This window comes from Hetaerina americana, unplaced genomic scaffold, assembly GCF_022747635.1.
Source record: "Hetaerina americana unplaced genomic scaffold, ioHetAmer1.1.p SCAF_1, whole genome shotgun sequence".
NCBI lineage: Eukaryota > Metazoa > Arthropoda > Insecta > Odonata > Calopterygidae > Hetaerina > Hetaerina americana.
Window position 1 is genome coordinate 102,350,046 of NW_027286069.1, and position 22,934 is coordinate 102,372,979.

At 37.7% G+C, this 22,934-nt stretch overlaps 1 protein-coding gene across 1 annotated transcript; it reads left to right on the plus strand.

Moving 5' to 3' along the window:
• Nucleotides 1-15,680: 15,680 nt before the first annotated feature.
• Nucleotides 15,681-18,032, plus strand: LOC139693999 (U-scoloptoxin(01)-Cw1a-like; the record flags this gene model as incomplete). The annotated part of the gene is made up of 2 exons (XM_071592421.1): nucleotides 15,681-15,824; nucleotides 17,631-18,032. Coding segments are annotated over 2 exons (318 nt in total), but the record flags the coding sequence as incomplete, so codon positions are not given.
• Nucleotides 18,033-22,934: the final 4,902 nt, after the last annotated feature.

The window sequence follows — 22,934 nt, forward strand, 5'->3', positions numbered from 1 at the left end:
TAGGATTTAACTATAAGTGCGCCTCATCGCATCTCTAGCAGGCAAAATGACTGCTAAAATATTTCGTCCATACCGTAATTCCTAGTTAGAAAATCCACTTTCTTTGCCACTCTTCTTACTAAACTTTTTGACCTAGTGAGTGGCAACGAGACCGGTTGCGATGCTTGTGATGTTGTCCACCTACCTAGATGTGACCTTTCACTCCGGACTTGACCATTTATAAAATAATTAATAGGATAATGCATTTGAGAAAATCTTTGAAGTATCCTAATTGAAAACAAATACGATAATCATGTATGACATTAAACATTTGCAAGCGACATTTTTGCTATATTATGTTAGCATTAATGATGCAATCAATTAATCAAACACAAAATTAAATATCTCATGCTAATTATTTTTCAAGCATGGTAATGAAAATTTTTGATAACTTCTGCATCTAATTCATATGCAAGACTGGATTAACTTCTGGGCAGTATTCATGAGGTTAAAAAATTCATTATTTATTAATTAAATGTAACTAATTTTCAAAATGAATTAATTGCTAGAGGAAAAAGTTATCAGCATTTTGCGAGCAATCGGGAAATAAAACTTATATGAGACCGATTTCCATAACTCCCTCTGGATACGATATGGCCAGTTAATATTACTGTCCAAGACTTACGAGTACTTCAGTGATGATAAATAAAGAAAATAATATAAAGACTCTGATAATTTAAGAGGTGTCATATTAAAAAAATAAAGGGAACTTGGTGTTGTCACCTTGAGGGAAACAGGACTCGGGCTCGATGACCATGGGGGGAAAAACACGAATTGCGCGTCTGCCGTACCCAAAAGCAACCCCTTCTCGTGAACCACAAATAAATAATGTTTATCTTTTCCCATTTTCCAAAGACAACAGAAAAATAAGCCTTCCCACCCCCCAGCCACCTTGCCCTCTGTGTGACTTTAGTACCTCCACCCTCTGTAAACTGACACGACTCCCCCAGAGGGTCTGATGACTGCGACCGACTCGGCTCCTGCCGCGGAAAGGAAAGGGAAAGGAGGATGCTGGGAGGGAGAGACGGTGGCGGGGGATTCGAAGGGAGGGGCGGCAGAAGGAGGCGGAGGAAGAGGATGGTCGGCGGCGTGCATACGGGATTTCTCCAGGGGACGGCGGGCGAGAAGGCGAGAGTGATGGGTAAGAGGAGAGAGGGGACATGCCCATCATTCCCGCCGTCTTCTCGGTTAACTCTTGTGTCTGCGGAAAAACGGCGAAACTAAATACGGCTGCGTGCGCGCTGAATATTCCCTTATCCGTCCAATCGAATGCACCCGAAAAAAATATTCCCGATCGCCTGCCTCGTAAAGAGTTTCCACACACATTTACGTAACTGTAACTCAAACGGATTTCGCATCGCGTAGCGTAAAATATTCACCCAGATACAAAAAGAATAAACAGTCTTGAAACCTCAAGGAATTTCCAGCTCTCATGCAAGTGCTTTAGCGTCTCGAATTAAAGTCTCCAGCGTACCCCTCCGGTGTGGATGTTGCAGGGTTAAAAGGTTTCAATTTCATCAGGACTCGCATTAATCAAGAGATTAAACATTTTCTAAGGGATGGTCAATCCGCATCCTTCATCAGCTATCATCGGGTTTCGATGAGCAAATTGTACGAGTGCAGAGAGGGTGTGCTCCTTTGCCACGCTGAGGACCACGAGATGATTCCTGACGGCGGAGAGATTTTGACGTGTGTCCACACCATTTGGTGGTTGGAACCGTCAAGCTGAGGAAACCTTTTGGGTCTCACTTCTGGCAGGCTGACGACAACTCCTGGTGTCGCTCCAACCTCACTTCAATGAAAAGTAGCTACAATAATAAACGGAGCTTCTTTTTCAAGCGTTCATTTCATATACTGAATTGAAATAAGGACAGGCAGAATTTATTTTTGAGGAGGAATCTCGTCGACTTTTGTGTCTCCATGTTACCACATGTTCAAATAACAAGGAGGAGGCCATTCCAGGTCGGATTTGTCGCCATGGAATTTTGCTTATGGGCAGTTTTCCTCGTAGCTGGGCTCCCTTGACCTCTCACAAAACGAGGGGCATAGGGGGGGATAACAATAAATTCCTTGCGCCACCGTCCAGCTCCCCTCCACCTTTCCCTGCTCCTTCCTCCTCCTCATCCTCCAACCCCTTTCATCGAGCCGCCCACTGACTTCCTTCCCGTCCCATCTTCCTCCCTCCTCCATCCCTTTCTTTGTCCATCTCCACAGAATTCGAAAAGGCGGTGAGAGAGAGAGAGGGAGAGAGAGAGCGTGGGGTGAAAGGGTGGTGAGATATGAAGTAAAGGATGAGTCGGAGGAGGAGGAAGGTGCTTTCGCCTATTTAAGTGGGGAAACTCACATAAGACTTGTCCATTATATTCTTCGCTTGGATCAGTGAGGTGAGGCAAAGCTGACATCTCTTGGAGCGAGGAGAGTTGCGGGCATTTTGGAGGTAAGGCGACATCCTGTGGATAATAAACTTAGGCGACGTCGTTGTTACTGGAATGCCCAGTGGTTGACAATATTTGAATGATAACAAGTGCGTTTCATGCAGATTTCCCCATATCTCGGTCTGAAACAGATGTTATCGTGGTTTTTGTTCATTTAGACTGTCAGAGAGATCAGGGTGAAACTAGGAAAAAGTGCAGTGTTGAATTTTTGGTGGCTATTGATGTTAAAAGATAGCTATCAGTGAGGAACGAATCAGTCCTGAGAATCTCCAGCCGGGCTTGTTACCGAACAACATGCTCGCCAGCGGGCCATGTGCTCCAATTCTTCCTTGGATCAAAGGGCTGTGAATACTATGATGTTGTGACCTTTAGGGCACTTGATGGCAAGGTTTAACGGTACCCTCGCGGGATCAGTGGCCATCAGTAGCATTCGGGTGACAAAAAACAAGTGTTGAAGTGGTATGGCAATAGTCATGCGCTACTTTCCCCAATTACCAATTATTTGCTTCCGCGTCGTCATTAGGTGTTCCCCTTGAATAGTGCGGTGGTTTTTCGTGCACTCAAGGCTATGGGGCTGAATCCGCTTCTTCCTAAAAGTTACATGTATTGATCATGACTTCAATTTTGTCAGACTATCAACCCTCTTTTATGTACCAAGGTAAAAACTATTGAAGAGGACTAGATTAAAAAAAAAACTGAGCTACTTTCTAGCAAATTATTTCATCCTTAGTTTTAGATAATTCCACCCCAATAGAAATTTTACCTCTACTAATTCAGAACTTTCTGCGCACACGATATTCATACACCAAGATAAAATTCTTGCATTATCCTATGTATATTATTGGGGATTATGAATATTATTATTATTATATAATATGTGGGTATAACGTGGTGTCCTTCGAGTTTTATGTCAAACAAGCAGCCTATCCCTAAGTATCTACCGCTTCAACGTGAGGAAATTCCGTTTGATATCTCGCTTGAATTGAGCGCGGAAAATGTCACTTACAATCTCATTTCTTAAAATGTTCATTAGCGTGACAAGTTTTTGGTAATAATTTAGATTCTGCATAAGTTATCAAATATACGAAGAGCGAATATTTCAAACAATAATGTGAAAATGGCAGTTGGGAGATAAAAGAATAACACAAATTAATTTTTAAGTGGAATAAATTGATTTAATTATTATTTATTGCTCATAATTTTTTCTTGCAGAATTAATGTTAACATAGGGCTTGCATTAGAGTAACATTTAGGTCATGAAGACCGGTATGAACTTGGGAAAAATTACATTTTTTCATTACAGTGAATTGGAGTACAGAGGGCGAAGGCAAGTTTCATAATCCTTGCCCTTTTCTTCCTCTCTATAGATTCTTCACATTGGCAGCATAAATTACACATCCCCATTTTAAAAGTTTAAATGAAGTGATCGCATACAAAAAAGAATTAAAACTTGGCTAGAAACTTAATTGATTTGCATTATTCTCAGGGATGAAATTTAACCAAGCGAGTTTGTATGACCAATGTATGTTCAAATGTATGTAAAAGACAAATGTATGTATGCATGAATGTCCTAATAAATGTAAAAATGTAAATGCAAAAGCTTAAAGAAATCTTGAAACATGATGCTGACAAGTATTCTCGATTTCATACGGAATTCTCATGTCACTATCACATTTTCTTTAGGGAAATGTTTAATGAGCGATAAACTATGCTGGTATCCTGTCAAGGTACTTACTTTTTGTTTTTTTTTTAATATCACGCATGCACTTTTTGCATAATATTTCAGAAAATATTTAGATAAAATATTATATTTTTATAGGGCTCAGTTTATAACCTTTCGATAAATCAAACTGATAACTACAGTTCATGTTTGTTTGTTAACAAAAGTACGGGTGTGACAACTAGATATTGAGTAACACCAAGCATTTTTATCAAATACTGGTCATACCACTTATAGATCCTGAGGTTATTAAATTTATGGTAGGACTTTCAGTAGCAGTTGGGATTTATGCCTGCAGCATTAGCAAAACTTATTTTCGGAATTAAAATGGAACGTTGTAAAGTTAAAAGATATTATAAAAGCAGAACTAAATAGCGTTAACTGTTTAAAGCGAACATCAACGCATATACAGTTAAACCTGCGTAATCTCTAATAAGAATAATAAATAGTTTTAGGGCTTCAAGGACCGCATGAGTCCTTGAATATTTGGATGAGCCCTTGTCTTATAGCGTTTCCACGTACTGAAAATTAATACACGATATTTTAAGAGCCAAAGAATTCTTTCATTTTTTATATAAAGATGTTTGGGCGATGTTTTCTCTCAATTATCTCATCTCGAGTGTAACTTTGTGATGAACTCAAGATGAGATAGTTGATATACATTCTTTGTACTCCCGAATAAGTTATCAGCTTTCATTATTATTATTCATATAAAAATGGAATATATTTAAATTCTTATAATGAAATGAGTATAACATATTTTATTTATATGATATATTATATGGTCCAGTCAGTAAGTAGCCACTGATTTCAATCAAGTGTGTGCTTGTATTATATAGCAAAAGAAACTGTTTCTGGTTTATATTTGTGGAACTTATTGATTATATATTAAGGTAAAATATTCCGTTTCATTTCCCCTCCAACATTTCTCTTCACCAGCTGAAAATTCTGTATGGTGTTACTCTGTGACGAAACTTAGTCACCTAATAAATAGATTTTTATATTTGAAATGCGAAGTATTATTTTACATAAATATATATATATATATATATATATATATATATATATATATATATATATATATATTAATACCGATATTGACGTAGGTACGAATTATGCTTAGGTCCGTGACCTGAAAAATCGTTTTAGCTAATTTCAATACACTTTTTTATGATTCTAAGTATTCTATATTCCAGTCCGTGGTACTGACCGAGGATTTGAGGAATTTCTAGGTTTTTTGAAAATTGTCAGATTCTCAGAGATATATTCCGATGATGATAACGGGTAAGGTCGTGCGATAGAACACGCCAACGTGCTATGAATCATAGATGCTCGCAAAGGCGAATCGTGACTAATTTCTTCACTGGTGAAAAGGCCTGCACGTGAATCATTTAGGTTCACGATCTGAGAATCGATAGATTAAAATAAAAATAAATAATGTGCCATTTAATGGACACACGTTAAGTAGAAATACATGTATGACTTGGCTTGATTCATAAGATGTACTTTATGTAGGACACTGGGTCACTTACAATTTCTGTTAAATCATAAACTCAATACAACCACGCTAGTTAAGACATTGACCCCAGAGAGAAAGGATTCAACACACTTTGCAATACAATGACGCTTCCTCGTAGACTTTTTATTAAATATAATGTTTCAGAGAATAACCCAATCCATCGTCACGAAGAAACACCGAAATAAAGTGAGACGGGATTAGCTAAGAGTTGAGGAATGAGCTAATAGCAAATACATATTAACTTATCCAATTTAAGATGCATTGATAAGCAGCGCCTGAGGTTGGGTGAAGTAAAATACTCTATTACTTATTATCGCAAATATTATGAGAAACTAACAAATTTGTGTCCAATATTCAATTGTTTTTTTACCGATGCCATCCTGGGCATAACAGCTCGTAACTCGCCTTGAAATTAACGAAACCACGCTCGAGCGATGGATTCTGTTCTTGGGCGAGAGTTTGATGGCAGGCGTCACCTGCTAATTAAGCGCGTGCGCGATTCACTCTTTGCGGAGAAATAGAAATTCAAAGATTCTCCCATTATGAAACGTCGTCCCGGGTCCCATCCTGGCTGGCTTATACGCCTGGGTCATCACACGACTCCGAAGTGTTACATCGCGTATAAATATCTCCGCCTGGTTGCAGCAACTGATGCTCCTTTGTTTCATTTGGTGTCACAACGACTCAATGGAGGAGAAAGTAGTGGCGGGATATATGGACAGCGGGAGAGAGAGAGTGCGGGGCGAAGAGATGAGTGGCGGGGGAGGAAGATACGAGGAGGGGGATGCCGCAGAGGACGATGGTTTGCGTGGGCGAGGGAGGGCGAAAGCCGGGGCCGGTGGGAGGCGCGCTCACCGGAGGCGGCGGCGGCGTCGTCGATGGCTCTTCTTCTTCCGGGGGGTCGGAGGCGCGGTGATTGGCAGGAGAGTGTCACGCAAGACGTACGTCGCCCCTCATTATTCAGCGCCGGGCTTCCCGTGGATCTCCGGTGTCGGGAAAAGGAGCGAAGGGAGGCGACGCGGGGAACAGGAACAAGCGGAATTTTAGTCGTGTACGCGAACACCCACACACACCCGAGCGACGCTTGGCGGGTCGCGCTTGTCTTTCCCACTCGCCATTGCGCTTCGGTTGTGGTTAAACAATGAACGGACGCTCTTGCAGCGGAGATCGTTCCTCCTCTTCCTCCACTCCTCCCCCTTTCTCACTCTCAACGCACGCCCTAATGCGTGTTAAAAAGTCGGGAGTGCATACATTCATTTAAATGACTAATTGTTAAGTATCGTATGCCTTTTAAATAAGCTTGGATCTCCTGTTCTGTTACCTTACTTGGAGGGTTTTATTTGGTGCTCCCTTCATTTAGTTTCCGTTTGCTCCTTCTCTTTAATATATTAAATTTTAGTTCTCTTGATGTGATGCAATAATTACTCTTGTACATATACCCCTCGTTATATTGGAAAGCTCAGTATTTTTAAACGTAGACACATGAATTAAAAAGTAAAGGCATGACAAAAAGTAAAGACAGTACTATTTGCAGCGATCGATGAATTTCTGCACTCTCTTTGGAACGGGGCCTGATTTGGTTTTCAGAACCAAAGACGTTTTCGAGATATAACTGGATTTATTAAAAATGTGTATGGGTGTAGTATTAGATCTGTCAGGAGTCAACCCAATTAAATCGTAGACATACTCCATAATGTGGGTTTCTGTGGAGCACCTGACAATAATTATTTTAAAAAATTAATAAAATAAGGAACACAGCTCCGGAAGTTTTCCTCATTGGAGAATTGATTAACTACTACAAAGTAGAATAAAAGGTTTAGGACTAAATTATAATATTAATTAAGCAACGTAATTGAAATTCTTTTGGAGATGATAAGAATGGAATAAACACACTTTAGCATCCTGAAGTTAGCAAGCTAAATTCTTCCCACCTGAACTGTGTACTTTTAAAGAATATTACCACAATTCATGAAATCTATTTTGTTGAAATTTAGCATAGAATGAAAAACGCTTTCAATTGCGATGGGAAATCGTTTTAACGTATCATAATTTTGCATAGCATTCGCAGATCGTTCCCCACTCGGTGAATCATGATCCCAAAGTAAGGAAAAAATGTATTCATTGAGGTTAAATGATTTTCCCACGTCGAAATATAACGACTTGGGCTCTTTATTTTTTCGAAGTTACTTCGAGAAGTTGAAGGTCAAAACAAAATCCTCTTGGATAGGTCGAGGTCCTTCCCTTCTGCAAAAGTGGTGCTCGCGCGGGAGTTAAATTTGAGGTGTGGTTGAAAGAAGTTTCGAGTGATCGAAGAGGGATGGTCAGTCTTCAAAATTTTAGTCGCTGTCTCCGCAGGTAATTTTGGTATCCATGACTTCTAGGCCAAAGAAAGCTATCCTTTGGGAGGAATTTTATTCAATTCGAGCCGAAGGTTTTGACCTTTCGAGGATATTCTCCGAACGGCTTCCGAGATTTTGGAGAGATGAGAGGAATACACGGCCATGAGAAGGAGGTAAATTCGGGCACGGTTGTTTTGAGTGTGCTGTGTGTCTGCCCTTAAATGCTAGCGTTCAAGGACATTGTATTCACGATTGGAAGACGCAGAGTGGGAATGACCCATGCAGTAAAGGGAGGAGGAAAGGAGAGGGTGGCATGAAGTAATTGGTGTCCAAAGAATCTTTTGCTATTCGTTGGCCGATTATACAGTTCTCAAGTTCGAGTCAAATATTGTCTCTCTCACTCTCTCTTTTTCATGTCCAATCTCTCACGGAAAGATTTTACAAGAAGAAAACTCGTTTTTTTTGTTAATTTAGCCGGATTGTTGAGGATAGGGGATCCTCGAGCTTCAACTCTTCACGGCGCTCGAAAATAACAAAATAATAATGTAACTTTTAATGAATAACGTGAAACAAGAACATAATGAGACTTGATCAGTGTTTTTATGAACAACGATAAATAGTTGGATACAGATTTTTAAGGAACCCTAATGATAAAGAAAATGTCCATTTATAGGCCAAAAAAAGATATAAATGACGAAATTTGCTGCCCGGGATTGGCCAATGACGACTAATCAGCTACCAATTAAATGGGAGATAAACGTTCATTCACCGAATAAAAGTGTTAATTTTTATTTATTATGAAAAAATAAGAAGTCATGCAGGAATGAATTGTATGAGTCCTCCGTTTTTATATGGATTTAAAGTCATATGGAGATGTTTGGCGATTTTATTTGAACTATTTCTATGAATTTACACTTGTCATACCGGATAACGGCCAGTAGCAAAATGTTTTCGTGTGAAAGGCTTGCAAAAATTCTTTTTTTGTAATAAAAATCCTAAGAATGGTAAGCACTCTTGCAATTATAAATTTTTAATTTGATAACTGACCAAAACTTCCAATCGTTTGGCAAACCAAGCATCAAATTCTCTTGCGTTACGGAATTGAAACCTTTTTTAAAGAACTCCAATTTTCATTGAGCCTTTATTTTTCACTGAATAACTTCAGTTGCAACGGAAAATGTTTCAAAACTTATGTATTGCATTATTCAACTTACGTAATTTCTAGCTCAGGAAATGAATCAACTTCATTAAAAACCGAAATATCCCAGAACCCGAGAAAATTGATGAGCCCGGTAGCGCACATTTTCGTTTGGGGTTTAAAATCACCGGCAGAACTATTAATTGCAGCACTTTAGGTAAGTATTCAAGTTGTGCTGAAGCAATAAAATACTTTTTATCAGTTTAATATTTCAAAATTTCTTCTTAAAAATGTTCATTTTTTACCACCTTTGGAATTTAAAACTTATAGGATTCCCTCTTTTTTTTAATTTCACGTATTGGAAAAACCTAAATCGCCTTAACCTCAAAATCAAGTATCAATCAAAATGTGACTAAGTTGTTTGCTGAAGAATTTATTGGCATCAAAAATGATAAATGTTATCTTTTGGAGGCATCTCTTTCTTTGTATGAATAAAATTTTGGAATGCCTGGGAACGCATTGCGGCAAGAATTAAAAATTATACTTAAACGTGCCTCGGAGCCTTGAAAGTGGTCCCCAAAAAGCCGCCAAATTCCAGGCATGTGCATACGTAGGCTTCCAATTTCTAAAATCTTCGGTGTTGGTAGCCCGTCATAAATGCTTTAAAATGCTAATGAATAATTAATCCGATTAAAAGAACTGAAATCATGTTGACAAACAAAGGAATAAAACTATGTACCATAAGGCTAAACGATAATGAGTATTAAATTCCTAGGAACCTCATTGCTTTTTGAAGTTTTAAGGACAACTTCTGCAAATGTTTAAAAAATTACTTTATCGCATTATTTAAGAAATTGAGGTCTTTTGTGCTTACTAAACTAGAATATAAAATTAGAGTAAGTAATATTGTAGGATAGGGTATATATTAAGAAAATCCTCATAGAATTGTCTTAATGGTAATTGAAAACAGATCAGATATTTGTCACCATATATTTAAAATTACTTAAAGCAAAAATAAGCAAGCTGATGAGTAGTAAAACTTCACTGAGACGCAAGTTTCCCCGGAACATAAATTTCATACATCATTCATTAAGCTTTAAAGATTATTTCCCCATTGATTCCTAATTTCAAACTGCTCCAAATAAGTTTTTTCTGGCACAAGGCACTAACTCAAATACGCAAATTCACGCCTAATTGGACAAAAACCAATTTACGTCAAAATGTTAAAAAAGAATAACTGAATACTTTGGTATGAGCAATAAAATTTTATTCCAAGCCGTAAAGGCTCTGTGCGAGCATTCATGCACACTGATTGATTCGGGAATTATTCACCCAAAATTGATTAAATTTTCCCCAAAAAAATGATGCCCGCTATTGGAAGTAAAAAGAAAGATTTTGTAAAGCATACTCATGTTTTGAAAATAAACACGTGAAATATTTTGCTAATGCTTTTTACACCGAACAGAATATTTAAAGTCAAGTAGAAGAAAAAATAATTTGAAATCCTCTAATTGCAGGATAGAAATGTCACTTTTTTATGCATATAAATTCTAGAATCCGTAATTGATTTTAAAGGCAACACTTATTGAATATGTGTATGAAAATCAGGCAGTCCTTGCAATTACCAGAATGACGATGCGAGAATGAAATATATGTATTTTGATATGATGAATGAAGGGTGATAGCTCTCGGCATAATTTCCATATATTTCGAATGGTGGACAAATATAAAGTTTCTCTTATATCATTTTTTCCAAGGACATTAGATAAAATGAAAACATCATAAAGAGTTAATGCTGACAAGCCCTTGAGTGCTGATAAATTCCATACACTCCGCGTAGACTTTGCGGTTTTCTCATTAAGCCGCATCTCCGCTCCTCGCAGACATGCTTGCAAGCGGGCACGGCTATCAACGAGAGCTCTGAATGTTCGTCCTCTTTCCCCGTGTTTCTTCTCGAACGTAAATGTCTCAACTGCTCTCTCGGCTAGCGGTGATCCGTCCGCTCTCATGCATCGCCATGTGATTGTGAAGTGGATTTGCGTAGTTTGTTGAGAGAACTAGAAACTTTTCCCTTTTAGCTAATCCCTTTCCTATTCGCGATTTGAAAATATACTCTGGCTGTGTCAATAAATGAGTCTCTATGGTTAGCATTACGTAAGAAATGAGTTTTCCAGTAGAAAATGACATTACCAAATGACTTTTACTCAAAGGAATTGCGAATGGTTGAAATGTGATCGATTCATCATACTGATTATAACTACAGTATGTGTGGGGTTGTAGGAAGCAATGTCGCAAGTAATATCAATAACAATACCTGTATAATCAAAAATAGGCAATAGTTACGGGAGGAAGAAAATGCAAATATAAATTAGGCACCGCTAGGCTAAAATTAAATGAAAGATTCCAGGTAGCTTAAAAACTTAAAAGTACACCTTCCCACTAAAAGTAGGAGGAACCTTGAATGTTGAATGAGAAAGGACTCTGTATCCGAAATTTTAATCGTATGATCATAGAGGTAATATTCATGTCCGCTATCCCTTGATTTGCGATTAGTACACAAAAAGAAAAACTTCGTACAAGCATATCAATAATATAATTATTAAAGAAAACTCACCGGCAACTTCGAATACATGGTGAAAAAGAAAGCATACTGAAGGGCATCAATTATTATTCTAATAAAGTCGAGATTTGAGATTCAATTTTGGTAATTTTCCACTATTTCTTTATATTTAAATATTTTCCATTCTTATTGAGTGAGGCTGACAATGTCGAAATCTAAATATTTTTACCGCTAATTGTATGTTAATGCTCCAAATTTAAGAAGAGAATGATTCATTTCATTATATCGTCAACAGAAAATGTCCAAATCCATTCAGTGATTTCTTAATTCGATAGCTTCTTACCCTTAACAGTTCTTACAGATGATAATTAAATGTGTCAAATTACCGGATACGTGATCCACTTAAATTTGCTCTCGTGTAACTTTTATGATTACGTTCATGTTATTTAGTCTGCCGCTACTAGCTCTTTCCTTCCTGCTACCTCCATCCTCTATTTTTTTCCCGCACATTCCTAAAGTTCGTCCTCTGAGGTCCAGGTGAAAGTTGACGGAACGTTTGTCAACTCATCATCACTGCCGGTATCTCTTCATAAAACCGAATAATTATAACCTTGTCAAAATACCTTCATGGCCAGATACAAACGTATTCGTATATTTATCGAGGGTATTATTAGTCAGAATTACCTCTTCCTGAGTGATAAAGAAACGCATGGTGAAGATTTTTCTCAATTAAGTATCGGGAAAATAATAATGAAATTTACAATTAAATTAGATAATGCATATATCCACAAGATCATTACTGTTCCCTAAGTTTTTAAGTATTTGAAATTGGTGGCATACTTTCTAGGCCACTTTAACTTTCCGAATTTTCTTGAACCTTCAAATGTACAATTTACTTGTATTCTACCAAAGTAGTGTACAAGTATTTACCCAGCAGTATTGCTTTTTATCATCATTTCTAGAACTTATTTAAACTTAAATAACAATATTATCTTTCCAGAAAGGGAAAAATAACTTGAAACTAGGTTTAATACCGATTTAAAAGACACTGTAGGTTTGAAGATAGCCATTTAACACGAAAAAAATCGACACCAGCAATTTTCAATTGTGAACGCATTATAAAATGTTGTTGTCATTGAAAGTTAAGAGTTAATGTCTGCAATAATATTCGTGATAACACTGTTCCTTTGTTTTCCCAGGAGAAAAGAAAGCGCCAAGTACTGCAATTTCCCATGAAATAATTTTGAACGAACAAAATCTATCCTTATTGGTAAGTGATTGTTAAGAAAGAGATGCTCCTCTGACGGATTTTATATTAATGAATACGTCTTTGATTTCACAGCCGTGTGCCACGGTGAGTTCACATTTTTATTCAAATTTGGGACTCAGTGATGGTGCCATTATTTTCTTCTTTTCATTGCCATTCGAAGAAAGATTGGGCAAATGTCAAAGTTTAATTTCCCTGGAATGACACATTCTTCAGGGCCAACCTTGCGCTATCCCTACGCTTGCTCTCAGCAAGCTAAGAGGTTAAGTATATTTGCACAATATTAACGCACGCGGTTATAACTTAGAAAAAAATGCATCATCACGACGACTGGCACCCATTTTTCACAGGACGGTGGACATAAGCCTTACGTGGACCAAAGGCAAAGAGTGCGGTAGCAGACTTCATGTTGCAAAACTATTTAGTCACCTGCTAACTGGAGGGTTTTTATTACGCACTACGCGCAACGCTGAAGTAATGTTTTTCTCCCTCTCTCTTCTCGACTGATGTTTATCCGTCTAGGCCATCTCGAAGCCGATTCCGAACCGTCCGACCGTGTGGGCGAAAGCGATAAACAGGCCCCCCCGAAGAGGAGGTCAAAGGTGCGCGGAGCGTCTTCTCCTCCAACGGCGTTGGGTGCACCCTTCGGTTCTCATAACTTTCTCCGCGGATTACCGCCGGCAGTGGCGGTTCGAAAGGGTATCTCCCTATCCCCCTCACCCCCCACCCCCTCTCTCTCTCTCTCGAAGACGAGCTCATTGTTGCGTCACGCATCGCTCTCCGCCGGTGATCGATCGTCGATGAATTGAACGCGGAGATCGGGGACGGCTGAGATTGGATGCGGGAGGAGGCGACGTGGTCGGGGATTAAATAGGGTGAGGTCGGAAAGGAGGAGCGACATAAACGGTCACATGCTAATGATGCCTAACGACCGGAGGGAGGACAAATTTATTTTCCCAGCCGGACGTGTTTCAAATTTATTCGTCAAATTCACTCTAATCATTCGCGCAATCAAGCGAGATGCCTTGCGATCGAGTGTTGGGGATCCCTTAGGGGTTTCAGCAAAGATAATCGCGTCGATCAAAGAGGACGACGTAGCTATTCTCGCGCAGCAAAAGCAGTTTGTGCCCGTCTTGCATTTCATTCCTCCCGTGGGTCATTTATTCACGTCAGTTACAAGCGAGGCAACTTTTTCTTACGGTGAGTGCAAGAGAGGCAACCGAGAAAGCATAGTCGGCTCTACCTACGGAATAGGCGCTCGTAATAATGCTTCCCAGCATTCTTAACGGTAGAAGGAAGGACACATACATTTAACAAATTTTATTTCTAACTACTGTACATATGAGACATGGTTCGTTGTCCGCTCCATACCTATGATATGTTTTGTCACAACTGACGGAGCGCATTTTTTTGGCGCATTATCGACATCACTGCCCGCAACGGGGTTTTCCTCTGCATCAATTTTAGAGCACGGATTCTGCGACCCAGTTCCATTTACGGTGATTAGTGTTCCAGAAATCGCGTTAGCCGTGTTCGAAGCGCGAAATTCAAAGATGAGCTTTTTCGTAATCAATCTCGGGAGAACGATATACTATAACACGAGCGCGCCATGAAGATTCTTGATAGCGCATCAGCTTTGAAGGTAAGCGCGATACAATCAAATGTCACTTCCGTTATTTAAGACGTGTTCATTCCTTGTTCGTGCGACACATACTTACTGAATTGGTATGCGGGGCAAGATCGGGTGGCTGAAATGAATTGTTTTCTCGACTTAGGAGTAGAGAACTCGGACTACGTTCATATTAGAGTATTTTCAGTGATACTTTTAAGAAATTCGGTTTTTCGGGTTTTGTTTAAAGAGAGCAAAAAGGGCACCACAGTGCCAGTAATTTGGGACATGAGAGATGCCAATTAAGTTGTTATTCATGTAGACTCAAGTTTGCATTGATGACAGCATTGTACTCCAGTTTCCTTTTGCTACTGTCAACTCTTCATTTATCTCTTTACATTGTTATTCGGACTTCAAAGAATGACAAAATAACTGCTATTGTCCATGCGAGTAAATATAATGGCAGGAAATTTATAGACCAGGAATAGCTACAACAGAAAATAGAGATTATTGCACTTAAGATTTTAATTAAAGAAACTAAGGCTGATTTTCCATTTTAACTGGATATATTTCTTTCTCATATGCTTCAGATATGTAATAAAGCGAATGATCCGGAGAATCTCCTGACTTTTATTTGTTGGACACGGTTGAAAGTAAAATGAGTCCTTAATTTTTCTTTAGGTTACGGATTCAGTTTTGTGGCTTCCCCCTTTTATCTCTATCTAATGTATTTCAAAGATATTCATACAATTAGACAATAAAGGAATTACCAGGTTGTCACATTTAAAAAACAACCCCTACTCTTTTTGGTAATGAACTGATGAGAGAGAACGCGCAGTCTTATGTATGTCTTTGTGTTTTTCATAAACAGTGAGGAGTTCCACTCGCCACTGGTTCACCCTTCCAAGAAGTTGTCATGGCGGCAGACAAGGAACACCCCCGCGTGGGAGAGCTGAGGGTGGTGCTCTTGGTTTCCCTCGGGGTGGCCACCTTGGTGTTGAGTGCCGTGGTGTCACCCACCGCGGCTCAGGCTCCAGCGAGCAAGGGCTATTCCTTTGCCTCCGGCTACGAAGAGATCATCCCGAACGTCCGCACGACCTTCTCGTGCGATGGTAGGATATATGGCTACTACGCGGATGTGGAAAACGATTGTAAGGTGTTTCACGTCTGCAGTCCATCAGTGGACGACAATGGGAAGGTAAGTTCTTGCATATTAGAACATTGAACACTTTTCTGTGAGAAAATGTAAAGAGTTTGGTTACCGATGTGATAGTGGGTGGAATCCAAAACAAATACATATTGAATCTAAAATACCGTATTTCCCGGCTCAAAAGACACTACTTAAAACAAAATAATAAAAATCTATAATTACTACTGGTTCAAAAGAGCAGCGTTATTGAATTCGTAAAACAGACAACTATTTTGTCTGCCTGACGTGGGAAAATCAACTTAATTATAAGTATTTTTTCCAGCGAATCGGCTTTCGCTTGAACAGTAGCTTGAAGTTAAACTCGTACACCCCCAGCCCATAAGACTCAGGCTGATTTTAGAGTACGTTTTTGGAGTAAAAAAGAGCGTATTATGTGCCGATAAATGCAGTACTTACTTGAATTTGTGATTCTTCCTTTTTTTAAAATATCAAACCTCAGAATGATATATTTATGATGTATTTATGACGCAATGGCTTAGAGGGTTTCAACATAAAATTACCGAAGAATTTATCATTTAGTGAACACGTATTTTGCCTATCGAAGCAAAGAAAGATTAAATTAAATCTGATATAAAACGTTATAAGTAACGAAAATTACAACTCAAATTTAACGAGGGTGGTATAGTAGCATCAATGATGGTGATAATCGGTGTCTCAAAAGAAAGACTGAATCAAGGTAGAATATCCTCGGATGACTCCGGGAAATTGAGTTCACATCGTCCTATGTTAACCTTTTTTCTCTAAAATTAAGAAGAAGGCAATGTCTTTATATCTAAAGTCAATCAAATGTTCCTCCATGCTGTGTTTCTTGAAATAATAATACGGCTTGATCAATATCTACTTCATGGTATGGTAGTTGCTAATGCGGATAAATTCCCGCCTTTAAATCGAAATAAATAATAACATCTCACCAAGCTTGAAAGAAATTACACTTAATGATACACTTTATCCGTGACATAATTGCTTTCTTTCTGGCTGCATTGTTTTACAGTCGCTTACGTCTTTTTCTTCCAAAGAAACATCTTTTTGTTTCCAAGAAGCAAGCTTTCAACTCGAGGAGTCTTAATAAAAGGCCTCCATAACAAAAAACATTTGATTTTTGACCCTGCATCAACAACTAAGTAACAGCAGTTTTTCAAATTAACATTAGCAATTTTAATTTGACAAAAAAAATCAATGGAATGCTGCTATTATACCATTCATTATAATTGAACATGTTGCAGAGAAAATTACCCTTTCATTAATTTCCTCTGCTTTACTCGTAACTGAAAAAAATATCCACAAAAAGATATCGGTTTTACGGATTTCATTGAAAATTTCTGTTAAAAATAAAAATGAGGGGAAATAACTTGTCATTGCATATAAATTCATGCAAATAAATACAAATTTGATTTTTCGTTCTTGAAATCTTGACAGAATAATATTTTTTAATCCTAGAGCAAACGAACAATTTTCTGAGCCGTGAGGCATTAATTCACATAGAGATAAATAAATAAAATTAAGTTCAGTAAAGAATAAAATGACAACTTACCACCCCGTTATAATCTAATCAATTACGAGGATTCAAATGCAATGTAATTACTGTTATTAATTCGTGCCAGCTATTCAATAAATGCTAACTCTTAAGTGATAATAATTACTATTATAGCATATTAATATGATCATAATATGTCTCTCGGATAGATGAAGGGAATTTATGGTTAGTTGGATAATTCTGACATACATAAAGGTGTCTGTATGCGAAATATTACTTAATGAAATTTGCACATAATTATCCTAAATATTTATTTGCAGGTACTGGGAATGGCACACTACAGCTTTTTCTGTGGAAACTTGACCATGTTTAATCAGGAGTCACTGACATGCACGGACCCAGAAGATGCTCTGCCATGTAACGAGGCGCCTAATTTATACGAAATTAAGAATTTGGAATTTGGAATCATCCCACAGAAGAAAACAGGAAATTGAAACTTTCAATGCGAGAGAATAAATGAAAGAATGTTGTGCTTCGACGAAGAAGGCAAGGGAACACTCTGGTATGAACTGTGCCAAATAGCAACTGTGAATTCCACTGAAAAAGTTCGTTTAATCATTATGACTCCATTAAATGACTGAGCTTCATCAATGAGAATAAAGAGGATGTGTGCATCTGTTGATGATACCTTTTTATGAAATAATTTGTGAATATGTGACACGTAGAAGATATTTTTGAGGAATCAAATCATTAGATGTGTGTGAATAATTAGCTGAGTAAATTCGTCGAAGAATAAAAATATTTTTTTTTTAAACTTGACTGAGTACATTTTTTCCGCAAATGTGTGCATATGATGCTGTTACAGCGCATATAAGATAATTTTAGCCTGCATAGTTTAGCAAAGTGCTCCTTTTCCCTAAATATATCTTTTTTATCATATTTAATTTATTAAAATACATTAAAAGTTTTTATTCATTTTTGGACTTGAAAATTAAGCCTTGGGCAGTGCCTGCCATGATCTATGCACGCAATGGCAGACTTTTTATTCATTGGGTATGCCTTAGACAGGTAAATAATACATGTTGTAAAAAGTACTTAAAACTTAAAATTTTATCAAGACCAAAAGTTCCATTGTCTCTGGTCAAAGGACCCAAAGAGATATATAATGCTGCGCCAAGAAAAATAATATATTGGTTTCTTGTTGATATATTATTATATTATTTCAAGGAAATTATTTCATTATCCACTATATATACATGATATATGTATTATGGAAACATGTTAGCGTTGCGTGTCCTTTTATACAAAGAATTTCAAGTGTGGGGTCTCAAGGTAGAAATAAAAATCAGATGTGAATTATTTGCTCCTATTTAGTAACCTCCATGAATTTCCAAAACACACTATTATTATCTTAGAACTCATTAATTTCACAAAGTGATTTAGCACGCCGTATAATTAAATAACTCTTACGGGATCTCAAATAAAATTTTTGCCAACATCGCAGTTTAATATCGTTTCCTTACGTACGCATCAGCTTAAGCCGTACTGTCGAACAGGTTTGTTAAAATATTCGTTTAGTTAAATCTTTCACCAATATTCATCAAAATGGTTCATGATTTACCCAACTAATTACCCAGATGAATAACTTGTAAATTAGATTACATACGCCAACTTTATACTATTATTTGCAACCCAAAATGGGAATTTTCACCCGAGAGAATAGGTAAGATGCTCGGTTAGCGATTATATTTGTCCTGATAGAGTAAATTATAAAGAAGCCAAAGAAATTTGAATGGCTACACTAATTATAAAAAATACAAACATATCCTCCGACGGACACACATTGTGCGCCTTTTCAATGAGCGTAAGACGTAGAACGTGCTTAAACTATTGTCATGTCAAGCTACGCGATTGCCTCATGCAATTCTAAGAATAACTTTGTGCATATTCTGATCTCAAATATTTACTATTTAATGTGAAATTTACATCTAAAATATACTGAGTATGTCTATTGATAACATTAGTAAAATCTATACACTTACGAAATGAAATTTTAGAAAAACTTTACTTACCGATAGAATGGATTGAACTACTCGTTTATCTATTTTCCACAGCGGAAACAGCCCAATATACACGTACCTGCGTTATGTTTCTGTAATTATATTATTAAACGATTTATCGTTGCTGGATGAGCATAATGCACCCAAGAAATTTAAAACAAGAATGCAAATTCGTCGGCGGGAAGGAAATACATTGGTCGTGGTTTGGAGAGAGAGAGAGATGAATGTATTTGCACATAACGTTTTCATGGTAATCATGACCACTGCTTCCTTTGTCGAATAAAGTGATAGAATACCTCTCACTTCCCATTCATTAAAATTTAACTGAAATGTATTAAGGTTATTGTGATGCCTTTTCTTTCAGCATGCCTGGTAACCAGATAGCTTTAATATATTGTGACAGATGCAATTTCTTTTCCTGGTTGAAACAAAAACTTCGAGCGTTTCTACGGCTGTGGCATCAACAATGGGTTGCTTGCGCCAGAAATATCTGCTTTTCAGGTGCTTTTTGAAAGTATTTTGGTATCAAGATCTTTCATGGATGAGAGATCTCTCCCGTATTGTTTTATTTTAAGGACTGTTTGTGTTCCTCCTTTTTATATGTTACCGAAAATTAAGAGGGACGAATTCTTACGCTCTTACAATTTGAAAATAATTGGCACAAAGCGGAAGGCTCTCTGTGCTCATTGAAATAACTCTGCTACACAGTAATGCAGTTCTACCCTGCTTTCTCCAGAGAATTGCAAATGACACGTGGTTGAGTTTCAATACTTATTTCGCTGCCGCTCAAATACGTATCACGATTTGTAATGTGTTTCAAAACTTTTCATCGAGTACTTTTGTAATAATTGTACATATCGTACCAGTTGCTAGACATGAGCAATATTAAATAATGTTTGTTGATGCTTAAATTAAGAAATACTAAATTTTCAACACGGTTATCCAACTAACTCCGTCCCAACAAAGCAACTGGGGAAGTCGTTGACATGTCATTTAACTGCCTACTTTTACTCAAAGTATAAGAAGAAAATTAGATATAGTATGTATATCAAGTGAAAAATATGTTCAAAGAAATATTCTACGTCGATGACCACATTTTTAATTCCTCGTTTTTTATTTATTCATAAAAGTATCAATGTGTCTGCCTCTCTGTGTATATTTCTATATAAATACTACTCTCCGAACTGGAATGACTCGAAAATTTAAAAAAAAGCTTTTGGATACATCAGATTTGCAATAGTTTTTATTGAGTGGTAAAATCAATGAGCAATATTTGACTGTCAATTTTTCAGTGAATTAACGGGAGATTCTTTGACATTACTATTTTATTTGATAAATCGCTCAACTTCTTTTATAATGTAGTTATTAGACATATAATAATGTACCTTATTAATCAAGCAAGTTCCACTTTTGACGGCACTAAATCGAAGAGGACGTTTTGTTAGTAAATATATTAACCTTTTCGTTAAACTATTTGAAAATGTTTTGATAAAACATTCGCCACATTTGTAACACAACTTTTTTCCCTTATTTTTTCAACCTTTGGCCTCTTTATCGTGTGGTAACAATTATAAGCTAATTATTTTTATTCCCTGCCATAGAGCTTGAATTGAAAACTTAAAACGTATTACAGGACCCAAATATTAACAGGCTTAAAAATATGGTTAGTATAACATTCCTATACCTTGCTCATGCTATTCAATAACTGTAGAGTATCCGCGGATCTTACCCTTTGTACAATTGTAGATACCAGGATGCGAATACTGATCATTAAAATAGAACAAACTGTCACGGAATAACAGAGATGCCCGATACAATAATGTTACGCGTACATCAATAACACTCACCTCGGGTCAGTTAGTGATTTTTTCGTGATACATACACTCCCGTTTTCTTCTTAAATATGGTGTGCATTTGTTGTGACTTAAACAGAGCAGATAGGAAGAGACAAAAACTCGGATTTTACGTTGGATTCAATTTTTTTAATGGATATATTTCAGCAGATGAAACTATCACTATGGTGACTCCGGTTGGAGGGGATTATTCGAGATTTAAGTGGCTGACAAAGCAAAAATAATAAACAGATGAGATTATATGAGAGCCATGCAAATAATACCCATTTTTCCTTAATAGCAAAGCATTAATAACTTATCTACTTTTTATTTTTTAATCTTAACACGTATATTCACAATCTTTTTAACAACATCATCGCCACGGCTGTTTAAAATTTTGCCATCTCTTGCGATCAACTTTTGAACGCTGTCATCATAGACCTCTGCCGTCAGTTACTTCAACTACTAAGAGGCAAAAGACTGGCTTCAAGGGACTAATGCCCTGCAGGTGTTATAGACCTTTGGAGTCAAGTTCGAACTTCAGCCTGGAGAATTATCGAAGCAGATTTTGTGCCAGCTGTGCCACGCGGAGACGAGCATTATCGTGAAGAACCTTCGACGCATGTTTTGGATGGCCACACGGAGATTCAGTAACCCTCCGCAGTAAAAAAGCGGTAGATTAGATAAGCGCAGTTTTGATCATTCTTCTCTGCGCAGTTTATATTCAATGAATTATTCATCGCACATAATAACTGATACGCTGTCACGCTGAACAGTAATCGCTCCCAAAAAAATCTTGTGTAACTCATATTGCCCACATCCGATGCAGAGAGCTTCCCCATGTATACTTCCTCCTCGGAGGGGAAAATAAAAAGGAAATCAGGACCCGATCATTGTGCTCATCCTCTCAAGCCAGTCTCCCCCCCCAACCCCCTCTCTCCTCCCACGGACCTCACTTTCCCTTTTGCCAATCCCCTTTCCATGCCTCCCATGCGGACCAGCCATCGGCTTCTCGCAACCAAGGGATATTATATGGGCGAAATATCTCTCACCCACTTTTCCGTTCCCCAGTAACCTTGGAAAGCACACAATCCTCGAAGGATCCCCCATTCACCGCAACATCCTCGCATTTTTTGAGAAACCGTCGAAGACTTCCGGGGGTCCAGATCACGAAATATGTGCTCACGTCATCAAACAAAGGAGGAACGAACGTCTCGCCGAACTCTTATATCACCTTCGCATCCGGTCCACTTTCGGAATGGGAGATGCCGAGGGTAATTCATCAAAATCGACATTTTGAGAATTCAAAGACTTGAGAAACCGTTCAAGAGCAAGACCAATTTTTTTACCATGTGGAACATCCGTTTATTTAATTCAATGATTTGATCCATAGAATTGATAAAATATCACTCCTGAAAACTGGTGACCATGTGGTAATGCCACATTTAGAGTTGGAAATGTTTAAGAGGAGATGGTCCATGCTGAAGGGACTGAGGGTTCAATTAATAAAATACGCTCAGGGTATCTTAACTGGTTTTCCATTTGGAACGTACGAGAATTGGGGTGCATTCATCCCTGCAGTAATTAAGTAACTAAACCCATACTTATTTGCCCCTTATTTGAAAACAACTGACGATGAGAAACACAGAAAGGGAGTGGCGGCTCCGTCGGTGATCACAAACAAAGCCACGGTTCAATCTTTTGATGCATATGCATATATGAGAAGATAAGC